At 36.0% G+C, this 21754-nt stretch overlaps 1 protein-coding gene across 6 annotated transcripts in view; it reads right to left on the bottom strand.

Annotated features, from left to right (window-relative positions):
• The window catches only part of ATAD2B (ATPase family AAA domain containing 2B), a 233208-nt gene that overhangs the window by 54281 nt on the left and 157173 nt on the right, over positions 1–21754 (bottom strand). For 3 of the 6 annotated variants that reach the window (XR_008522477.2, XM_054548330.2, XM_054548331.2), the window contains exons 23-27: positions 21470–21592; positions 18156–18293; positions 13364–14047; positions 10586–10713; positions 10119–10247 (exon numbers count right to left, since the gene is read on the bottom strand). Coding sequence is in view for 5 of the 6 variants with exons in the window: in XM_054548330.2 (XP_054404305.1) it covers positions 10119–10247; positions 10586–10713; positions 13364–14047; positions 18156–18293; positions 21470–21592 (1202 nt within the window). In the remaining variant the exon portion in view is untranslated. Of the gene's footprint in view, positions 1–4590; positions 8022–8446; positions 9457–10118; positions 10248–10585; positions 10714–13363; positions 14048–18155; positions 18294–21469; positions 21593–21754 lie in introns of those variants that run through there. The other 3 variants (XM_054548332.2, XM_054548333.2, XM_054548334.2) reach the window with 2 other exon arrangements.

The raw sequence follows: 21754 nt of genomic DNA, 5'->3' as shown, positions 1-21754 counted from the left end.
ACTAAATAGTTCCACTGTCAATAATTTTTACATAGACACAATAATGCAAATACTGAATAATGATCTGACCAAAATTATAAACAACTGGGAGGATGAGAGGACAAGAAGTGTGAAATGTGTGGTGAGGGCAGATATTACTATATTTTAAATGGTGGGAAATCAAATGACTAAAACTGGAAAATAAAAAGTAGCCATCTAAGAATAGTATTTAGAAACATCAAATAATCAGCTACAGGTGTTGAAAACAATTGGCTCCTGGGAGAATTTTTTTTTTTTTTTTTTTTTGGAGAAGGAGGGTTCTAGAATCAGGGAACTGCTGGTTTTTATAACAAGCCTTCTAGAACTACTTCATTCTTTAAACTACATACATGTGTTTCTGACTTTAAAATATATAAATTTTAAAGATGTTAATCCCATTTATAGACATTTTTAAACCCACAAAACAATGTTTATAGACACATACAAATGTTTAGAATGATGACTGAAATTTCTTGAACACTTACTATGTGCCTGGTACTGTTCTAAGTGCTTTACATATATTCACTCAAATATGTTATCATTGCAGTAACCACCATGGGGTTGGTGCTATCACTGTGGCCCATCTTATGGATAAGTACACTGACCTGCAGAGGGGTGAAATAATTTGTCACATGTTGCATAGCCAAGAAGGAACATAACCAGGATTCAAATTCAGACAGTCTGGCTCCAGCCGCATACTATTACCTTCTCAAATAAAATAATTTAAAACACAGACAGGATATTTGTCAAAATCATCACAGTGGCTGCCACCAGTAAAGAAAGAAAACGAATGGGATTGGGAATGGGTAGAAAGTAGACTTAAATCTTCTCTGAAATTTTTTCTTTTCAAAAAAGAACTAAAACAAGTATGACAAATTGTTAACATTTAATACTGGGTGGTAGGAACATGCATGTTGTATTATTCTCTGTGGTATTCTACTATTTAAAAATGTTTATTCCTAGAAAAACTTGAGGCCAGGCACGGTGGCTCACGCTTGTAATCCCAGCACTTTGGGAGGCCAAGGCGGGCAGATCACCTGAGGTCACGAGTTCGAGACCAGCCTGGCCAACATGGTGAAACGCCCGTCCCTACAAAAAGTACAAAAATTAGCCAGGGGTAGTGGCACATGCCTCTAATCCCAGCTACCCAGGAGGCTGAGGCAGGAGAATCGCTGGAACCCGAGAGGCAGAGGCTGCAGTGAGCCAAGATCGTGTTACTGCACTCTAGTCTGGGCAACACAGCCAGACTCCATAGCAAGCAAGCACGCAAGAAAGCAAGCAAGCAAGAAAGAGAGAAAGAGACAGAGAGAGGAAGGGAGGGAGGGAGGGAGCAAGGAAGGACGGACGGACGGACGGACGGACGGAAGGAAGGAAGGAAGGAAGGAAGGAAGGAAGGAAAACTTGAATATGGGCAAAGGAATTTATCATTCACCTTAATGATTGATGGGTTAAAAATTCAATCTCTAAAGCCACACCACAAGATAGGACCCCCCAACCTGATGTTAGCTGTGTAACCTTGGGCAAGTTGCCTAAACATTCTCTATTTCAGTTTCCCCTTCTGTTAAATGGGACCAACAACAGTACCTACCTCCCACAGTTGCTGTGATAATTAAATGGTTAATGCTTGTAGTAATACCTGGTACTCAGTTGTCTGCTGCTACTAATACTACTGCTGTATTTCTTGTAATCCAAGCATTTACCACTGTTAGGTAACATGTTGTTTACTCTTTGCTGACTAGATTGTAAGCTCCAAAAAGCAAGGACCTTGCTGTCCTGTCCTCAGCTGTAACTCCCTTGCCAAGAACGGTGCTCTGGCAAATGGCAGTTGCTCAAATAAATTTGTGAAACAGATGTTGACCTGTGATGACAGAGAACTGCCTGTACTTTCCCCTGCAGCTGTCATGCCATTTCACTTCTCAGCCTATGCTTCTGTTGTTCCTTCTGCCTGGAAATCCTTTCCCAACTTGATGCCTCAGCTCAGGAAAGGAACCAGAAAGGCTTCCTTGAGGTTAGGCTACATGCTCCTCCTCTGTATACCTACAGTGCCTAATACAAAACTCAATCTTAACACATGCCATATTAGACTGAAATGATGTTTGTGTATCTGTCTACCCCCACAAGAAGCAGTCAAGCATAGTGATTAAAAGCATCAACTCTGGAGCCAAACTGCCTACATTTGAATCCTGGATGTGTGACCTTGAGCAAATTAATCTATAACTCAGTTTCCTGGTCTGTAAAATGGGGATAATAATAGCACCTATCTCATAAGGTTCTTGTAAAGATGAAAAGAATTTGCATTTGTGTCTGTATAGCACTCAGAATAGTCTCCAGCACCTAGTAAATGTGATATAAGTATGTTAAATTATAAAAATCTCCTTGAAGACAGACACAATGTCTTGCTCATCTTTATGCTCCCTCAATGCCTAGCACTCTGTAGGCACTGAATACATGCTTAAATGTTTACTGAACTGACAGCTATTACACTAGTCCAAACAAAAGGATTAGTGCCCAAACTAAGATAACAGCAATGGAGAAAGGGTGATAGGTATGAGACATGCTTAGGGGGAAAATAAATCAACAGAATGTGCTGCATGATTAGAATGAGATGGGTCATAAAGAAGATAAAGTTCAGGTTGACAGCTAGGTTTCTCACCAAGATAGGGAATATAAGGGAAGCAAGAAGGAAAAAGCAGAGTTCCTGGCAAATTTTTAATAACAAAGTGCTTCATTCACTGCTTAATGAAATTTAAAAGTGCTTTAAGAGCTTTTAAGAGCACCACACTTTTAAAAAATAATGTGAACTCTGATCAACCATGACAGAAACCTGGCACACAACATCAGAAAGAATTTAAGCTCCATGAAGACACGGACTTTTTCTGTTTAGTTTGCTGCTTTATTTCTAGCACCTGCGACAGTGCCTGATACATGGTAGGCACTCATTATGTACTTTATAAATGAATGAAAAAATGATTAAGGTAAATTTGTGCCTTCTATGTCATGCAAATCTAAAGGAATTAAATAAGCATCTAATGAATCCTGCACTGCTTCAAATTCCTATAGGGAATACAGAAGAAATATAATACTTTTCTATCTCCCCTTCCCTCATGAATAAATTACTGTTTTATATATTATATTTACATAGTAACTTACTATGTAATGCAGTACAAAACATAGCTAATTTCTGAAGAAAGATCAGCATACGCCATATATATACATATGTGTAATATATATATTACACACACACATATATAATATGTATATTATATATATAATACTACACAGCCCTGAAATATGGGCAGGGTTTAGATTCTGTAACAATACATCTGATGTAATATGAAAGGTCACACACAAAAAAAAACAAGAACAAATTTTGGTAAAGTGGGGATCGACTCTAGAAAAGCCAGATAGAGATGAAGAGCAAATATAATGCCAACTTTCTCTGAAGTCTTTCCTTATTTCCCCCATTCCTAAACATAATTAATTGGTTCCCTTCCCAGAACTCTGAACGTTGTGTCCCTTCTGTTAAAGCACTTATTCCACTGAATCATTACTACTGGTATATATACCATTCCCCTGGCAGACTCTAAGCTACCTGAGAACAGGAATATGTTATTTGTGTATCCCACATGCCTGGCATAATGCCAGGCACATAACAAACATATGAATGTGGGGGTAAAAGAGGGAATGTATATATTTTTAAACAGTCACTAGATAACTTTGTAGGTGTCAGGGTACAGGGATAACATGAAATAGATTTAAAGATTTGCCTCAGATTTTACTGTAGTTTTGAGTCTTATGGAAACTAAAACTAGATAAATAAAACTTAACTTCATCTCCAGAGTCCAAAAAACTTGATTGAGCCTCAAATTATAAGCTCTTTATCTAAACATTCAGACAGTGTTAAAAATATGTTTTGCAGGTTTATTATTACCAATCTTTTGATACAGACAAAAGTTGAAATTATAGAATCTGAAAAATCAGACAAAACAAAGTCTTAACTAAAATCCATCTTTTTTACTGTGATTCAAAAAACAAAAGTAAGGATTTATATTGAGGAAGATCAGTGTACTACAGGAACATGAAAAGGAGTCTCAAGGCACACAGGAAAAATAGGTATTCTGAAGCCAAGAACATTCTATTCACTTGCAGTAAGCCCTTCAAAACTCTGGTATGAAATCTCTGTCCATATTATGTGCTATACTGTACAAAGTATGCTGATAACAACCCGATAAAAAGGAAAACATTTTAAACTAATGAACCATATGACCTGATCATATGTTATCGTATAGTCTGCCAGCTAGAAAAACAAATCTCAGAAGTAATCCATTTGCTTCTATACAACATATTTTAGACAATCTTCAACTAAAACTAAAACCACACTTTCTCAACATAAAAAGCTTTCAGCTAAAAAATCGTGAGGTGTACTTAAAATCTAAAAGGAACATATAACACGACTTTTTGGGTGCTTAATAAACAGCAATATGCCTCTCTCTAAAACAGTCTAAATCAGCTAGAAAAGTAGCACTGCATTTGTAGCCAACAGTGATCATAATTAAGCTAAAGAAAGACATGTTTTTCTTGTCATCTTTATTCAAGTATTTCACAGCAGTTATATTACAAATTACAGTAAATGTTCAAATTCCAGAATTCAAAAATTAAATAATTTACTTCAACTAATGTAAAATGAAGTCAAATGCAAAACATCAATTTAACACAATTCTAAATTAAAACTACAAACCCAAAATAGACCATAGTTGATGAAGTCTACTTAAACTACAAAGTAGACATACATGACTGAAACCAAATGGGACTCCCAAAGTCTAAGTAACCAGATGTACAGAATACAAAAGATGCAGGTACAAGCCCAAATTCAAGCTTACAATGTGATTACAAATAATAATTATAATAACAATGGCATTCAGCTACGGGACCTGACACTGAAGATACCTACTGAATAGCACCATAGCTGAACCAACTTAATCAAAAAAAGGAAGAAATTACCCACTCCCTAAAAATAAAATCCAGTAAACCTACAAATACATTGGCTTATGAGAAAAATCAAGTCATGAAACAACATTAAAAAAAAAAAAATCACAGGTGAGATTCAAGCTCGAAAACACAATTAACTCCACAGCCATCAGTTTCAACCCTAGTGCGGTTCCATCATCTTCAAAAAGCTCCCAGGGTCCCCACAGCTGAGCATGAACTATTGCTGAGCTATGCTGTGATACATATTTTACTCATCTGAGAGCAAGGTTTTACATAGGAGCTTATCATTTATAATGCTCACAATAGGAAATAAGAACAGAGGTCAATTTGTACATATTTTTGCCAATGCTATACAGCAAAAATGAAAAACTTACAGAAAGGTAAACAAAATTGAGTTCACTTAGATAATTTCACAAGCTGCTTTAAACTATAGAACCACCAGATATCTGTAAAATAAGCAAAACTGGTAAGTGTGTTTTTTTAATTGAGGGAAAGAGGGCCAGAGGAGTTGGTACAATTTCAGCTCATTGTTCTCCCCTTGGCATTAGATTGACTTTCTCTTTAAGACCTAAACTGTTCAAAGTGGCAGTTCCTATACTGAGGTTGCCTCCAATTTCTCCATCTACATTACGGTTAAAAAAACAAACAAACAAAAGCAACTTGATCTTTTGGAAGCATTTTAATGCTGAAAATAAATACATTTCCCTTTTCAAACTCACTGATGGCTAAAATCTTAATTAATTGTACAAATTTAGTAACCTACTAAGAAACGTGTGCGTTTTTTTTTTCCTTTCACAAGTGCTGCTGTTACTTGAAAAGAATGCTTCTGAATTAGAATAACTGGAATAAATATTTAAAAAAAAATAGTGCAGCAAGAACCTGAGACTTGCAAAAAACCCTTTTACCAGAAACTTGCTACAAAAAATCTGCTACATCTTATTTCATCAAATCTTTAAATTCTGTAACAATTTCCATCAAAATACAAAATGCTAATGTATTAGACAATAAAATAGTTTGAATCGGTATGATGGTAATAAATACTAAAGAAAGCATGAAAATCCTCCCAATAATCAAATTAGAGGTTTCAAATAACCTCCCCTTTAAAATGGTTCATCGTTAATCGCACTTGCCCACCTTAAAAATACAGTGTGTCTACATGGGTAGCATCTTGACTTGTATGACTAACTGGATATTACAGAAACTTCACAGACTAGGTACAAAGAAAACACGTGGCATTTAAAAAAAAATTAAGCTAGAATTAGAAGGCGTTAGATGTAAATGTAAATGCAAAGAAGCACTTTGGATTACTGCAGTAGGCTATGGCCAAAGTATGCTTTCTGCACACTACAAAGAGCCAGAGACAAGGAGACAAGTACCTTAGCTTCAGGATGTAAACGGTGGCAAAGTGATTACAGGACTCTGTAAACACTGTTGGTAACTAAAATACAAAAAGCTGAGGTAGCTCAGAATCTCTGCAGTAGTCCAAGACCATTCGCCCTAATTAAAACCCAAACTACATGTGTTGCATATATTGGAAAGACACACCTGCAGCTAACGGCTACAATGAATGAAGATACCAAGCCAACTTGTCGGCAAAATTTTCTATCTTTTTGTTTAAAAAATCATCTGATAAAAAAAGTCACTGCATCCTTTGCCTTGTTGCAACTGCCTAGACTGTGTCTCCAAATTTGTAGAAAGTTTTTGTAAAACTAGTAACCCATAATTAATTTCAGATACATACAATTCACAGAAATCACTCAACAAGATTCAAAATGGTTTCCAATCAAAAAGAGGAGTTGTGAAGGTAAGCTTAGGAGATGGGATTTAAACATTAATACTGTTATTCAAGGACCATACCAGAGCTCGTTTGCAATTAAGCATACAGAAAATGAATTTTATGGAGCTTCTGATGAATTCCTCTCTTTTCTGTCCATTTGGCAAATCCTGGCTTTAAAACAAAATAACAATTTACTACATATGAAAACCATTTTTCTCTGGGAACTCAAACATGAATAACTATTAAATTGCCACTGACAGAAGGAAAAATGGCTGCTATCTATTTATTTTCTAGTCATCATTGTTAGCAATACCAAAACATATGGAGTTTTGTGTTTTGTTTTTTTGTGTGGTGGACTGTGTATTATTCGTTGTTGTTATTCATGTTTCTTAAACCAAAACAGACCTTACAAGAAACTTACCATTTTAGTATATTATGTGGCTTACTGGGTGTCTTGATTGAGCTCTGAGAATAAGACAGGCATTTCATACCCAAACACTGGTTGTCTCTTAATGACATAGAGTATCAAAACTTATTTTCAAGGTTGTGACCAAAGAAAGATTTCTAATTTATTTGCTTCAAACAGCCCATCCTTTTAGCCTTATCTTCCTCAAATGAATAAAAAGGCACGTTAAAGGCAGTTCTAAAGAGCCTGACCTAATTTCATCCAGTTTCTTCAGCTTCCCACCAGAACAGACCATAGCCAACTCTAAAACAGGTTTCAGTCCATTACCCAGATGGGGGAAAAATATGATTAAAGGGGTAAAATGGAGGAAAAAAAAAATAACAAGTTGCCCACTGTTTAAACAATTCAACACAGTTAGAACTGCCCCCATCCAGTTTCCTCCTGTTTGCTGGTCTGCTCCCTAAGAGAGGAGTCTCCAAAAGAGAGTGCACAAAAAGAGGAGCAGAAGCGAGAGCAGTTTCTGTAGCACCAAAATCTCCAAGCTGTGGGGTTGTATTTTTTATTTGTGGAAAATACAACATGTTTCTGAAGTTCTGTTTGGTTCTTGTAGGCTGGTTGGTTTCAGGTACCTGAGACAATAGCACCAAATTCAACAGAGAGAAAGAATGAGTGAGAGAGCACTTTACACCAAGGCTCTGCACATAATTGGTGCAATTTGAAATTGAATGGCTCAGAAGACTGCTCTGTGAGGAGCAGATTGGAGAGGATAAACCACTCATCTTGAAAAGTTCATAGGAATGTCTCAAACATATGAACTGTTCTTTCCATCTCCTATAAAAGGAAAAAAAATGCATGTTATCTCTTAAAGGAAAGACAAAAGTGTTCCTCATTATGGAAGAATTCACTTTAAATTTTTAGGGAATGAATTTGAGATACAGGTTAAACTTTGAATATTTTCCGGATTATAATACCATAGGTAATTAAGACTATCTCCCCTAGATACTTCCAAGTACCTCCTATTTTATATTTAGGCCAATAAGGATGATGATGATGATGGTCACACTCAACAAATAACTAACTTATTATGCCAGTAATATCAGTATGAGGTATGAGTAATATGAATATAAGGATGATGATAGCAACACTTAATGAGTAAGTTATTATGCCAGATATTTACTAAGAGATTTCTATATATAAAATATATAAATATAAGTAAATATTTGTATTTATATGTATGCACATATATATAATTTTTATATATAGTTTTAACTCCCATAACATTGAAGATTGAACAAATGTATTACTATCAGGCCCATTTTACAGATAAAGAAACTGAGGCACAGAGGGGATAAATAATTTGACAGCTAACAGGTGGCAATCAGGATTTGAATACAGGCAGCCTCACTCCAGAGACTGAGCCCTTCCTTCCCTCATTATATTTCACTAACTCCCAAAGCAAAATAAACGCATTCAGTATAGTGAAACTTATGCCAAAAAGCAGAATGCATTGTGTTCCCACTTCTATTCATTCCAACCAGAGCTGAAAAGACAGGGTTAAAAAAAGAGCCAGAATGAGTGGCTTCCATCACTACCACCACGAAAGCCACTCACTGCTGATTCTGTTATCAATCCCTTCCCTTCCTAAACTAGGCCTCTAGATTATTAGGATTCCACACTGAGATGTTTTACTGGTGAGGAGTATTTAATGCATTCAAGCTAATAAAACTGCAACCATATGAACAAAGAAGTTCTAGAATTTAAAAAAAAATGTGAATAACTCTACCCCGCACATTTTATTCAGGTGGGCAAATGTCAAATACATCTAAGACACTTGCACTTTTCCTTTCCCTTTAAACAGCTCCAAAGAAATTCTATTCTACATCTCTGCAAAACTAACAGGCTGTATTAACAGATCATCATCCGAACAACAAGTTCTTCCATGTGGAAGAAACAAAAATCACTCCTGCTAAATGTTTTATCATATATTGCCAAATAAGAAAAGAAAATTACACATGAAAAATAACTATATCCTTTACATATAAATCTTTAATATACTAAAAATATTCCTTGAGAGCAGAGACTTTGTCTTACTCATTTTTTGCATTCCAAACACCCAGCACAGCATCTGGCACTGCAGGTACTCAATAAACATTTAATAGACAGACCACCAGATAAACAAACTAACAGGCAAATCAACAAAGAGAGTTGAATTAAGTCATTTAGCCATTTTGTGGGTAGATGAGTTGACTACATTTGCTCAGATGACCTGAAAAGGCAGAAGTGTGGTTTAATGATGGAAATTATATAAACAAAGATACAAGCTTATATTTATACAGGAAGAATTTCCCTTGGTTCAGAGTTGTCTAGAAAGGGAATGTCTCATCTCTGAAAGTATCTCAGCAAAAGGACAGTCACTCCTTCATATGGCTAATTTATAGGACTAGATTTGACTAAAATAAGATGACTTTTGAGTTATCTTCCAACCATTAACGGCAAATAGGTCTCACTGTGCATGCCAACGCCTTTATATCGGCAGTGGCTACCTAGGAAGCAGTGATAAGGAGTGTGGGGCCATGACCACATCCAACAAGCCCAAGTGACAGGCTCAATTGGCACATCAGTTATAAGCAAGTAGGGAGAGAATTGTGACATACTATTTCTGTATATTTACCACCCTAGAACGAAGGATTTCTGTGTTTTGACAAAAAAAAAAAGGAACCCCTGATTACTTCTTTCCAGAGACAAAATGGTACAGAAAGGCTTTATTCTTCAAACTGTAACTCTTAATGATTCTTGTCTTAAATCTTCAAAACATTCTTCAGTTACTTGGTAAAAGACATAGATGTAGGCAAAATAACTTTTTTCTCTTTTCTTTGGAACAAGTAAAATCAAGTATTTGTTTATTCTACAGATAAACTAAACACTTACCTCTACAAGTTGTGATTTGTCATAATCTTTACGATGACGGTAGATACACTGACTAAGAAGAGAATATAATCTCTCAAGCTGATCAACTGCCAGATTGTTGCTTTTATCCACCAACAAATCAAGCAATTTCTAAGAAAAAATAGAAGAGAATAAAATGTAATTTGATTTCACTGGTCAAACTGAAATTGTATATTCAAATGGCTAGTCAATAAACACCATAAAGCTAGGATGTAACAGTGAACATGAAATTAAAAGATCTGAGGGCTTAAAATTATTCCCTTAGAATATCTTGGACTATTCCCGTATCTTTCAACTCCTTAAAATACACATAACTCTTTTTTACTAGGAGCTCTGAGGCATTTATATTTCAGGGTTAAAGCAGGAAAACTAGTTTTACTCAACTGCCTACAAACACATTCAAATCTCCGTGCACTCATTTAAAACTGACTGGGAATAGCTAAGCTTACCTTCAATCTCTCACGATCAACTATAAGAGGAGGCACAGGCTCAGATGGCTCTTCTGGAACCAGTTCCAAGCTTGTCGTTTTTGCCTGCTCTAAAATTAATTTACGGTATTTCTTTACTTTAGAAGCACCTATAATTGAGACAAAAAATACACTGCAGCAAGTAAAAGTTAAGAAAAACCAGTCTTAAGCAGTTATAAATTCTTTTACCTACCACACAAATCCCTTTTGCAATGAGGAAGGGTGTATTCTTAAGTGATTTTTTTTAAAGCAACCCAATGTGGTAGATTTTCTATTGGTAAGACTAAGTAACCAAACTAAAGAAAACTAAGCTACAACTTAAAAAGCCAAGTCATACTAGAGTATCACCTAATAAGCATATCCACCAAAAGGAAGATAAAAGCAATCTTCACCTCTAAGCAATGACTTAACAAACAGCCTTCACTCTATGACAGCTACCATTTTACAACTGGGAGCTTTCAGAACCACAAGAAGGGAAGCAACCTAGAAAAGCAGATACTAACAAAAGTGGGGCCCACCTGTCTACACATTTGCCTCCCAACCTAAAACATTCCCTTCAGCATTGCCTGAAATTTCTTATCTGTTACACTGCCTAAAATTCTATTAGAAATTGATCCAGAGTTTAACATTTTTTCTTAAAAATCTAAATCCATTAAAAGTGTAATAGGGCTGGTGTTCTTTCCTACCTTAGAGTAAATTAGTATAATCTAATTACTTTCCTCCTCACATTTTGCTGAGACCAGCCACACTAAACAAACAGAAATTTTAAGGTGGCTAAGCATAACTTCACGAACCCAGGCACTCTGAGGGGTACAAAGGGTGGGTAGACCATGAAGCCCTGTGCTCCCCTAAGTAGGACAACTCTTAAGAGGAGGGTGAGTAAGGGGAAGGAACACAAAGACAAACTTGGACTGTTTCAGAATTTCATACAGGATGTGGCCCATGTCAGGGACACTAAGGAGAACATATTTATTAAGTGTCTCAATGCAGGGACCCGCCTCCATCCTACATTAGTCCTCTTATTTCTTACTCCCAAGTCTTTAAACTCATCCTTCTTCTCAATGCCTGCTTTATAAAACAAACAGCAAAAGAACCAAAATATTGCCTTCAAAAACATGTGTCATGATATATCAGAGAAATCTTATATTTCAGGCTGCTTTTAATGTGAAAGACTTCATAGTTCAATTACCATATGCTAGGAGTTTTGTTAAAATCATATTGATCCTCATTACTACATCCATGGACTTCTAGAGGCCTGAAAACTCAGATTAAGATACTGTCCTGATAATTCCAAATGAAAGCTTCAGGTCAAACTTTTACACAACAATTATCTTTATAGTGTTTAGATCACCAACTGAACACAATATTAACTTAAGCCTTTTTCAGCACGCTTATGGAAATCTCATAGAAATCAGCATTAAAATAGGCTCTTCTATCCCCACCCATTCGGCCTCATACCAGATTCCTTCTCCACTTTTCCCATGCTGTTATATTCATTACTTAACCCTAGCTTTAACATATTTTTAAAGTTCTGTCTATCTGATAGCCCAGAATGAATACTACTCTGAAAACTATTTTAGTATTAAATATTGAAGAATAAGACAAATGTTTAACAGGTAGCATTTAAGAACAGTAAATTTCTCTTTATCCATTAAAGGAATTCTTAGACTTTGAATAATATTTTCCTGCTTCCTAACTCTGCTAAAGGACTTAAAATACTGGCAGAAAAAAAAAAAAAAAAAACTTTTCCCACATAGCCCAAATCCCAGGCTGAAGCTGTGTACTCCACTCCACACAATTTAGAGAAAATAATATAATTTCAAGATAGCCTCCTATAAGAGTACCTATCCAGGAAGGAAATGTATATTGAGCAGGGTAGATATCAACTCATCCCAGACCCTGCTATGGGCTAAAGAATAATGATAAAGACAGGCTAGAAACCCTTAACTCCCTCTTTCTGCTGCTTCTTAAATGAATCATGTAGCCATAAGAAGTCAGAAGCTGGGAGAGTACTCTGATTCCCTGAGAACAAGGTAAACTTGACAATGATCGCTCCGCTTCTTTCCTCCACTATTGGACTTATAAAGCAATGAAGGCTTTTAGACTGAACAGCCCTTGGATTCAACTAACAATGACTGCCTGGAATGAATGTACCTTAGTATGTGCCAGTTGCCACAAGAGGCAATTAAAATACACGATTTATTTAATCCCTGCAACAACACCATTCTGAAGTTGAATTTCCTAGATGAAAAAAAAAGCTTGGAGAGTGTAAATAATGAGCTCAAAGTCACATGATTATAATGAACAAGAGCAGTAATTTAATCTAGGTCTATATTACTCTTCCAAATATATCATACTGCTATTATCACCAAGTCTTCTCTGCCCACACCCAGCCCATGCCAATAATTCTTCTTGGAATTCCATCTTCTTAACACCTGTGGATTTACTTAGCTTTCAGTCATAAATCCCTGAGGCTAGGGGTGATAATCAGGCAGGAGGCAGAAGAGTAAGCGGCCAATAAAGCAATGCACTCGAAATGATACACCCTCTGAAACTTACAGCAAAATTTGGTGCATGCCTCTGTGTGTGTGTGTGCGTGCACGTGTGTGTGCTTTTCTAGAGAACAGGATGAAAACTTTAACAGATTCTCAGAGGGCTATAATTATTCATCAACTATTACTACTGGGAACCAGATAAAATACGCAACGAATTAACTCTGGAGTTTAAACCTTCAGAAGATTTTTCAAATATTAGCTCTACCTTCTTTATCCAGTTCTGCATCTTTAACCTCCACATCAGGGCCAGGTTCTAACTTCTCATTATTGCTACATTCCAGTGCCTCTAGTTTCTCAAGATCATCTCCATGATTTTCAGTCGAAGTTTCTGGTTTTTCTTTTGACTGGTCCTCCAGAAGAATCTTTTGTTCAGAACTACATTTATCTCCACTATCACAGAAAGAAACTACTTCAAGCTTGCCATTCTGACATTCCAGAACTGGTATTCCTTCAAAACTGTCAGTGGAAGCCTCACCATTTAGACAATTTCCTTTAAGGAAAGTCTCTTTTCTGGAGGTCTGTTCCGGGTTTAAGGAACTGCTGCTGTTGACCAGTAGAGATTCATTTGAACTTTCCTCCTCAGTAGATGCAAAGTTCTCTTTTGTGCCTGCTCCATTGTTAAGCCTCTGCCCCTGGTCCATGTCCATGATGTCACAGGATGATTCGTCATTGGTCATAGATAAGTCTCCAGTCTCTTCTCCATTTTCCTCATGGCAGTCAGTGCTTACCTCAAACTCTCCATTCTCTAATAATTTCCTGTCCTCCGTATGGTTCTCATAGTCTGCAAATTTGGTGTCTTCTTCATCTTTTTTAAAATTATTAACTTTCCTTTTCTTAATAATTCCTTTACCCCACTGTGATCTCCGCCTTGATTTTCTCCGAACCCGAACTGTTTTACAAGGAAGGAAAAAAGATATGTAGAACTTGGAATGCAATACCAATTTTACATATGTTTATTAAACAGGACCCAAAAGAAAAGTAAACCCATGCTGATGTAACACACAAACAAAAACTACTTAGCTCTTGACATTCATGCTGACTAATCCTTGCAACCTACAAATGGAATGGATATGAAGTCAGGGATGAACTCTGCAGAATAAAACATTTTTTAATGTATTTCCTGTATCAGTTTATTCAGCACTAATCTTTTCTACTATCCTAGATCCTACTTTACTACTGTTCCTAATTTTCAACATCCAAAAGCCACGCATATAATATACACATTTAAAGAATGACCACATTACCAGGCTGCCAGAAAGTTTGGGGCCAAAGCCCTGGATTTCCACCAAGAAGGTGGATGTTTTGCTAGCAAAAGGTAGCTCCTAAATCATGAAAGAAAATAAAGACATGATTCAATATAGCATAACAGAACAGTTAAGAGTATCCTCACAAAGAAACCTCTCCTTCCAGAAAAAGGAATCACCCAAAGTTAAGTATGACCATGGATAGATGCCTTATGAAGGTTATTTGGACAATTTGATGAGCCAGCTGTTAATCTCTTCTAGCACAAACAGTTCACCCAGCAGCATCAATTTCTTGCAAAGTTATTTGAGAATATGTAGGAAAACTAAGCCCTCTGCTATCAAGGCAACAACAACAACATACACAAAACACTGAAAATAAATACTTGGTCACTTATGTGAAAAGGGAGGCCTACAAAAGTTGTAAGGACTATACTCTTAGATGCTAGAAACTATCACGAGCTTTATGAGTAGGCAGCTAGGGCCTCTAGGTATTAATGGATCCTGGAATTTTTAATTTCTCACATATGTATCAAATTGAGGTAGATGGTTAAGCAAGTCTACCTCATTGTCCCTCAAATAAACAAAAAGTTAATTTTTATTTTATAATGTGGGACACTTGCATAATACATTTAAGTGTTCTTCAGAACACTTAAATGCAAAAATTATTAAAGTAACCCACTTATGCTAGAGCTGAATCACTTCTGGTATCTAACCCCAAATTCTAAATACTAGTTTGTTGAAAGTATCAGAGAATAAAAATATTCATTTTTTCTGTGGTTATGAATGTAATAATTTTAACTTAAAAAAAGACTATATATGTTTAATACATCAAAGCTGAAAAGCTTCCTGGGCAAAGATATTTTTTAAAGAAAATATAAATATGAAATCACTAACTGTAGGCTGTTTAATCTGTAGTTTAAAAATTGCTTTATAGAGACAGAAAGGAATATGGTCTTTTAATGACAACCCTTGTTTCTTATATTCACATTGCTTAATATGAATTTAGAATCTATCAACAGTGTAGTGTATTTACATACTTATTTAATTCTTTCATCTTTAATCCCTGCTACATCTCTGTAAATTCACAAGAAATAGATAAATTTAGTTATAAATATTACTCTTCTTTCTTACCTAAGAAAATATCTTCTAAAGGTTTCTGAAATCATCTCCAAAATTCAAGTTATTTAGTCATTTGGCTCAACATGTATTTTTCCTTCAAAACTGTAATCCTGTTAGCACTAACTCTTCATTCTTTTCCCCTATTAATTTCTATTTATATAATTTAAAGTTACAGGGTAATTAGCATAGAGAAGAAAATTTCTGTATTAATCTGCTGTTAAAATCTGGTACACAGGCTCAGGTGATGGGCATTTGTAAACATCCCATTAGCTATAAGAAAAACTAATCTAGTCCATATAAAAAATAAAAAGCATTCAGCTTGCTCTGACTCTGAAAGTTAGCGCTATTAGGCTTTTACTACCTGACAGGCCATTCCTGACACCATAACCTCTCTTATTCTCCAACCATGTAACTGAAAGTACAACAGGTTCCCTTTTTCTTTCCCAAGCCATGAAACTAGAGCAAAATGAAGCTGAACTCTGCTCAATCAAGAGTCACCTCAACTACCTGACATATAGTACATAAGCAAAGGCTGGGAGCCCTGCTGAAGCAAGTTACTCCAGGATAATAGACCTGGCTAATACAGTAAGAGAAAATGTTCTTAATCTTTGGGAAGTAGGACTGGAGGTATTTTTCTCTTCCTTATATAATTATTTCTAATGGTTGGTATAATTTTGGCAAAATAAGAGAAACAGATCACATTAGCTCCACAAGAAGAGATTTTTGTTTTAGTCACTGATGTATCTTCACAGTACCTGGCATGTGGCAAGAGTATATACTAGTATTTGTGGTCCTAATGCTTAATATACCATTTCCAGCTAGGCATGGTGGCTCATGCCTGTACTTCCAGCGCTTTGGGAGGCCAAGGCAGGCGGATCACTTGAAGTCAGGAGTTCGAGACCTGCCTGACCAACATGGTAAAACCCCACCTCTACTAAAAATACAAAAAATCAGCCAGGCGTGGTGGTAGGCGCCTGTAGTCCCGGTTGCTTGGGAAGCTGAGGTGGGAGAATTGCTTGAACCTGAGGAGGTGGAGATTGCAGTGAGCCAAGATTGAGCCACTGCACTCCAGCCTGGGCAACAGAGAGAGACTCTGTCTCAAGAAAAAATAAATAAATAAATAAATTTATATATATATATATATATATATATATATATATATATATACACACACACATATACACACACACACACACACCACTTCCTTCATCGGGGTGCTCTGTGTGAAAAGTCCATTTAGAGACACGATCTTTACAGTCAATTTTTATAGCGTCACTGAGTTTGTTTCCAAAACTAAGGCCTTAGGAAAGCAACTATGCCTTAGGGACATTCAGATTTCTTATTTAAGTTAATGTAAAACAGAAAAATTATGGGTCGCATATGCCATCTACTGGTAAGAGAAAACAAAACTCATATTTGTGGATTCAAAAAGTTTTTAAAATATTTAAAGGCACTTAAAACTTCTTTAAGTGAATATTCAATGCATTTTCATTCATAAATATTTGTAGCAGATGCATAGAATGTAAAGAATTTCAAAGTTTAAATTAGAGTACTACATTACACAATCCAAGTTATGATCTGAAATACAACTAGGCCAAATAGGCTTAATCAGTTTCACGGCATCGTTAAGTCCTTTCTCAAACTTTCTCATATACAAATGCCACTTACCAAAAGGGGACAAGCTTTAAAAAGGCGGGTATAGTTTATTCATTCAAATTCAATGCCACTGGTGAAAGAACATATTATAGCTAGCTTTACTGACAGAGTAGTTCAGGTTGAGTATCCAAAATCCAATACTTTTTGAGCACTGACATGTCGTTCAAAGTAACTGCTCATTGGAGCATTTCAGATATCTGATTTTTGGATTAGGGATGCTGAACCAGTAAGTACAATGCAAATATTCCAAAATCCAAAAAAACACAAAATCCAAAACACTTCTGGGTCCCAAGCATTTTGGATAAGGGATACTTAACCTGGATTATCACCTTTATACCAGAAAAACAGCATGTATCTTCCAAGGAAGGCTATCTTTAGTGAAACAGAAGGACTCTATTAGAAAGACGCAGTGTTTATTAACATTTGTCTTTTGGAAATGTTATAGATCAACATGAATGAGTACAAAAAATCTCCCAATTTTCCCTTTAAATACATCTCACAAAAACTACAAAGAAAAGAAGGCTGTGCCAATTTTTCAAACTGAACACAAAATAGTCTCTCAGAAAAATCAACTTCCTGTTGCCAGATCAGACACACCCACATGTGGGAGTGTCCATTTCCCACCCTAAAGAGAACATCCTGCATAGTGTATAAGGAGTGGAGGATAAGCACAGGGGCAGATAAAAATTCTACTGGCTCCACATGGCTATCCAAAAACCAAAGTTTAAAACTGAAAATATTCAAGCCTAGTTCAATTGTCATAGCAAATAATATTGAATAGGGATAGAAAACAACAAATAAAGTTAAAGAAATATATTTCTGATTCAGCATTTACCTCATAAGCTTTTCTTCACCTCTGAAAAGAGATTAAAAGAGCTATGGGAAAACAGCAGCACTTTGTTTTGTACCCAATTCCTAACATATCTGCATCATTCTCAGTTGTTCTCACTACTGGATAACATGAGCTCAAATACTCACATGCACATTTATTTGCAGAGTTGTGCCACACATCCATTGGATTTCTTTGTTTGTGCCGAAATGCCTCTTCGACTCTAGTTTCTGTCTTCCGAGCTCCAGTACTATGAGGATTTATTTGTTCTGATGTTACTGATAAGCCTGCAAGCAGAAGATAAGCAATACCTCTTTAAATATTCCCAGCTACATAAACCAAAAGGTTTAAAAAAAATCTCAAATACAAAACTGAGTTTTAAAGTCATTAATTATACTTGAGCAGTCTGCAGTTCCAATGAAAGCAGTGTCTTTTGTTTTAAGATGGGTAAGAAACTTAGATATAAAATCATAAAAATAAAACAATCTGGCAGGCCATGTTTACACTTAATCCTCAAAGGGGCCCTATTTTTATTCATTTTAATTCACAAAGGGGCACATTTTACATTATTATGACTGTGGAACAATAAGATTATATATTATCCAAAAATAATGACCTCTGCCATCTTAGAATGTACAATAGTCTACCGGGCTACTAAACCCCATTCCCGTGAACTGTTTCAAAATGCTATTTGCTTCCTGTTGCACCACACTGCAGTCAGTTTGGTTGTCCTGCATTATATTCCTAAGACTAATCATTCTATCTTAATTTTCTTCACTAGAGATTTATTTCTTCTATGTGGTCCTTAAGTTGGTTTTTCTCCAGGTTCTCTCTGTAACCACTTTTCTTCTTACTCTAATCTACACGTTCCCCAGCAAAGTATCATTGTGTTCAGGTTCGATTACTATTATATAATAATTCTCAAATCTGTATCTTTAGCCCAAACATCTCTGATCCAGATATACAACTTCTGATCCATATATACAACTCCTTACTTCATATCTCCAACTGAATTTCCTAAAGACAGATCAAATTAAAGATAACTGGTTTATCTTTCCCTACAAAACAAAACAGTTCGTTCTTATATATTCCCTATCTAGATTGGCAGTATTAGTATCTACTAAGCCACTCAACCAGTAAAATAGCAGCCAGTCTTTATTCTTCCTTCACTTCACAGTGCTCTCCATCCCTGTGGCTACATCTCACTTATATTAATCTCTTCTAACTCCCTTCCTACTTCATTAATTAAAACCCTGGACTACTCCAACAGGTTTTTGTTCCCCAACAGCTTTACTGAGACACAATTTATATAACATAAAAATCACCTGTTTTAAGTGTACAATAAATAGTTTTTAGTAGATGTATAGAATTGTAAAATCACCACAGCAATCCAATTTTAGGTAACTGTCCCAGGCAATGACTACTCCACTTTTTGTCTCTATACACTTGCCTTTTCTGGACATTTTATATAAAAGAAATCATATAATATGTAGTCTTCTGGGTCTGGCTATTTTTACTTAGCATAATGTTTTGGGTTTTTTTTTGTTGTTGAGACAACATCTTGCTCTGTCACCCAGGGTGGACTGCAGTGGCATGAACATGGCTCACCGCAGCCTCAACCTTCTAGGCTCAAGCAATCCTCCCAACTCAGCCTTCCAAATGGCTGGGATCACAAGTGTACACCACCACGCCTAGCTAATGTTTTTCATTTTTTTGTAGAGATGGTATCTTGCCATGTTGCCCAGGCTGGTCTCAAACTCCTGGGCTCAAGCGATCCTCCAACCTCTGCCACCCAAAATGCTGGGATTACAGGCGTGAGCCACCATGTTCAGCCAGCATGTTTTTGAAGTTCGTCCATGTTGTACTGTGTAAAAGTACTTTGTTCCCTTTTATTACTAAGTAGTACGTGCTTGTATGGGTATCCTATGTTTTCTTTACCCATTCACCAGCTAACAGACATCTGGGTTGTTTCCAGTTTGTGGTTATTACAAACAATGCTCCTATGAACATACAAGTGTTTATGTGGACATATATTTTCATTTTTCTTGGGTAGATTCCTAAGAGTAGAATCACTGGGTCATACAGTAAATCCATGTTTAATTTTTTAGAAATTGCCAAACCATTTTCAAATGGGCTCCAACAGCTTTTCAACTGCTCTCCCATCTTCCTACCCTGGCACATTGAAACCATGTTACTTCTTCCCGCCCAGGCAATTCGACCAATTCACTTCACTGCTTAAAATCCTTCAATGATTTCTATTGCCTATGGCTATCAAACTTCAGTGTACATAAAAACTCTTGGATAGTTTGTTCAAATAAAGATTTCTTGGCCTTAATATTCTCACAGAATCTAATTCATAAGTCTAAGCTGAAGTGGATAATAGGCAGACATTTTTGAAAACACTGATCTACAAGATAAATTACAATCTCCTTAGCATGGCATTGATTTATTCAAATATTTACCGAAAACCTGTTTTATACCAGACAGGGTTCTAGGGACTGGAGTAGAGATATAAACAAGACATTCAAAGTGCTGATATCCTAAATAAGGAGGACATGACCAAAAAACAAATAATATAATGCCAAATGCTACCAAAGCCTCTATCAGATTAGGTGGTCAGGGAAGAGCTCTCTAAAAAGGTAGAAGAAAAGTTTCTTCATAATTTTTGTGTCCTGGACCCCACACCTCTTGAGCCCTATTTCCAGCATTCTGTATTGCTTTGGCAATACCAGTTTAACACACATCAAGCCATTTCACACCTCTGTGCCTTTACATATGCTATTGTTTTCTCTGTGTGCAATACACCTCCTCCTCCTCTGTCACTGCCTCCCTAGTCCATTAGAGAGAACACTTCTATATTCACTCCTTACTCTGATCAAAATGCTGGGTTCCCTACTGGGAGGTCTCGTCTCTGTGCTCTGAACATGCTTCAGCCAGTGCATACAACACACTGTACTTGATTGGTTTTACATTTCTCTCTCTCCTACTAAAATGTGAGTTCCTCAAGGACAAGATTATAAATTGAATCGACAAACCACAATTGCTAATTCTGTGTTTCTAATAACAAAATTGCATATAAATCTCACTAGGGTGGGAAAAACAGTATATCTAAACATGTTTTTAAAGTACCAGAAAGTAAACTGATGAAAAATAAAATCTTTTCATATCTAATATCTACATCCATTTAGAAATCAATTCTTTAAAAAGCTACTCCTACAAAACAAATTTCACTAAGAAACACTTTATTTCTGTAATACACACTATCACATTAAAACTTTCACAGTAGGTAAAGCTGTAAAATATCTTTGAGAATTTACATAACACATTAGTATCAGAAATTAAATAAATACATTAAATATATTACTTTCATAATACCAGCAATCCTAAAGAAACATCATTCAAGGACTCTTGGCCTGAACAGAGCACACTAGGCTTCAGTATCAAGTTTATTTCTACAACTTACCTCTTTTTATTCTTGCTTCCTTAATTTCCTCACAAAGTTTATTAAATTCTGGATCTAATTCAGCTGCAATGATAGCATGTGCAGTATCCTTCAGGGTACAAGCCCTGTGCCTAATTATTTTATCTGTTAAAAAAGTTGGTATATATTTATTATAGAAACAAAATAACATTAACAAAGGACATCTTAAAAAGCAAAAGAATACAAACAAAATTATAAAAAGCATTGCTAGGTGAGAAAAAGTTCATTTAAAGTATGGGTAGAAAAATAAATATACTAAGCTACTTA

The sequence above is a fragment of the Pongo abelii genome, chromosome 12 (genome assembly GCF_028885655.2).
Source record: "Pongo abelii isolate AG06213 chromosome 12, NHGRI_mPonAbe1-v2.0_pri, whole genome shotgun sequence".
NCBI classification, from domain to species: Eukaryota; Metazoa; Chordata; class Mammalia; order Primates; family Hominidae; genus Pongo; species Pongo abelii.
The sequence above is the reverse complement of the archived record's forward strand: the minus strand, read 5'-3'. Positions and strand labels throughout refer to the sequence as shown.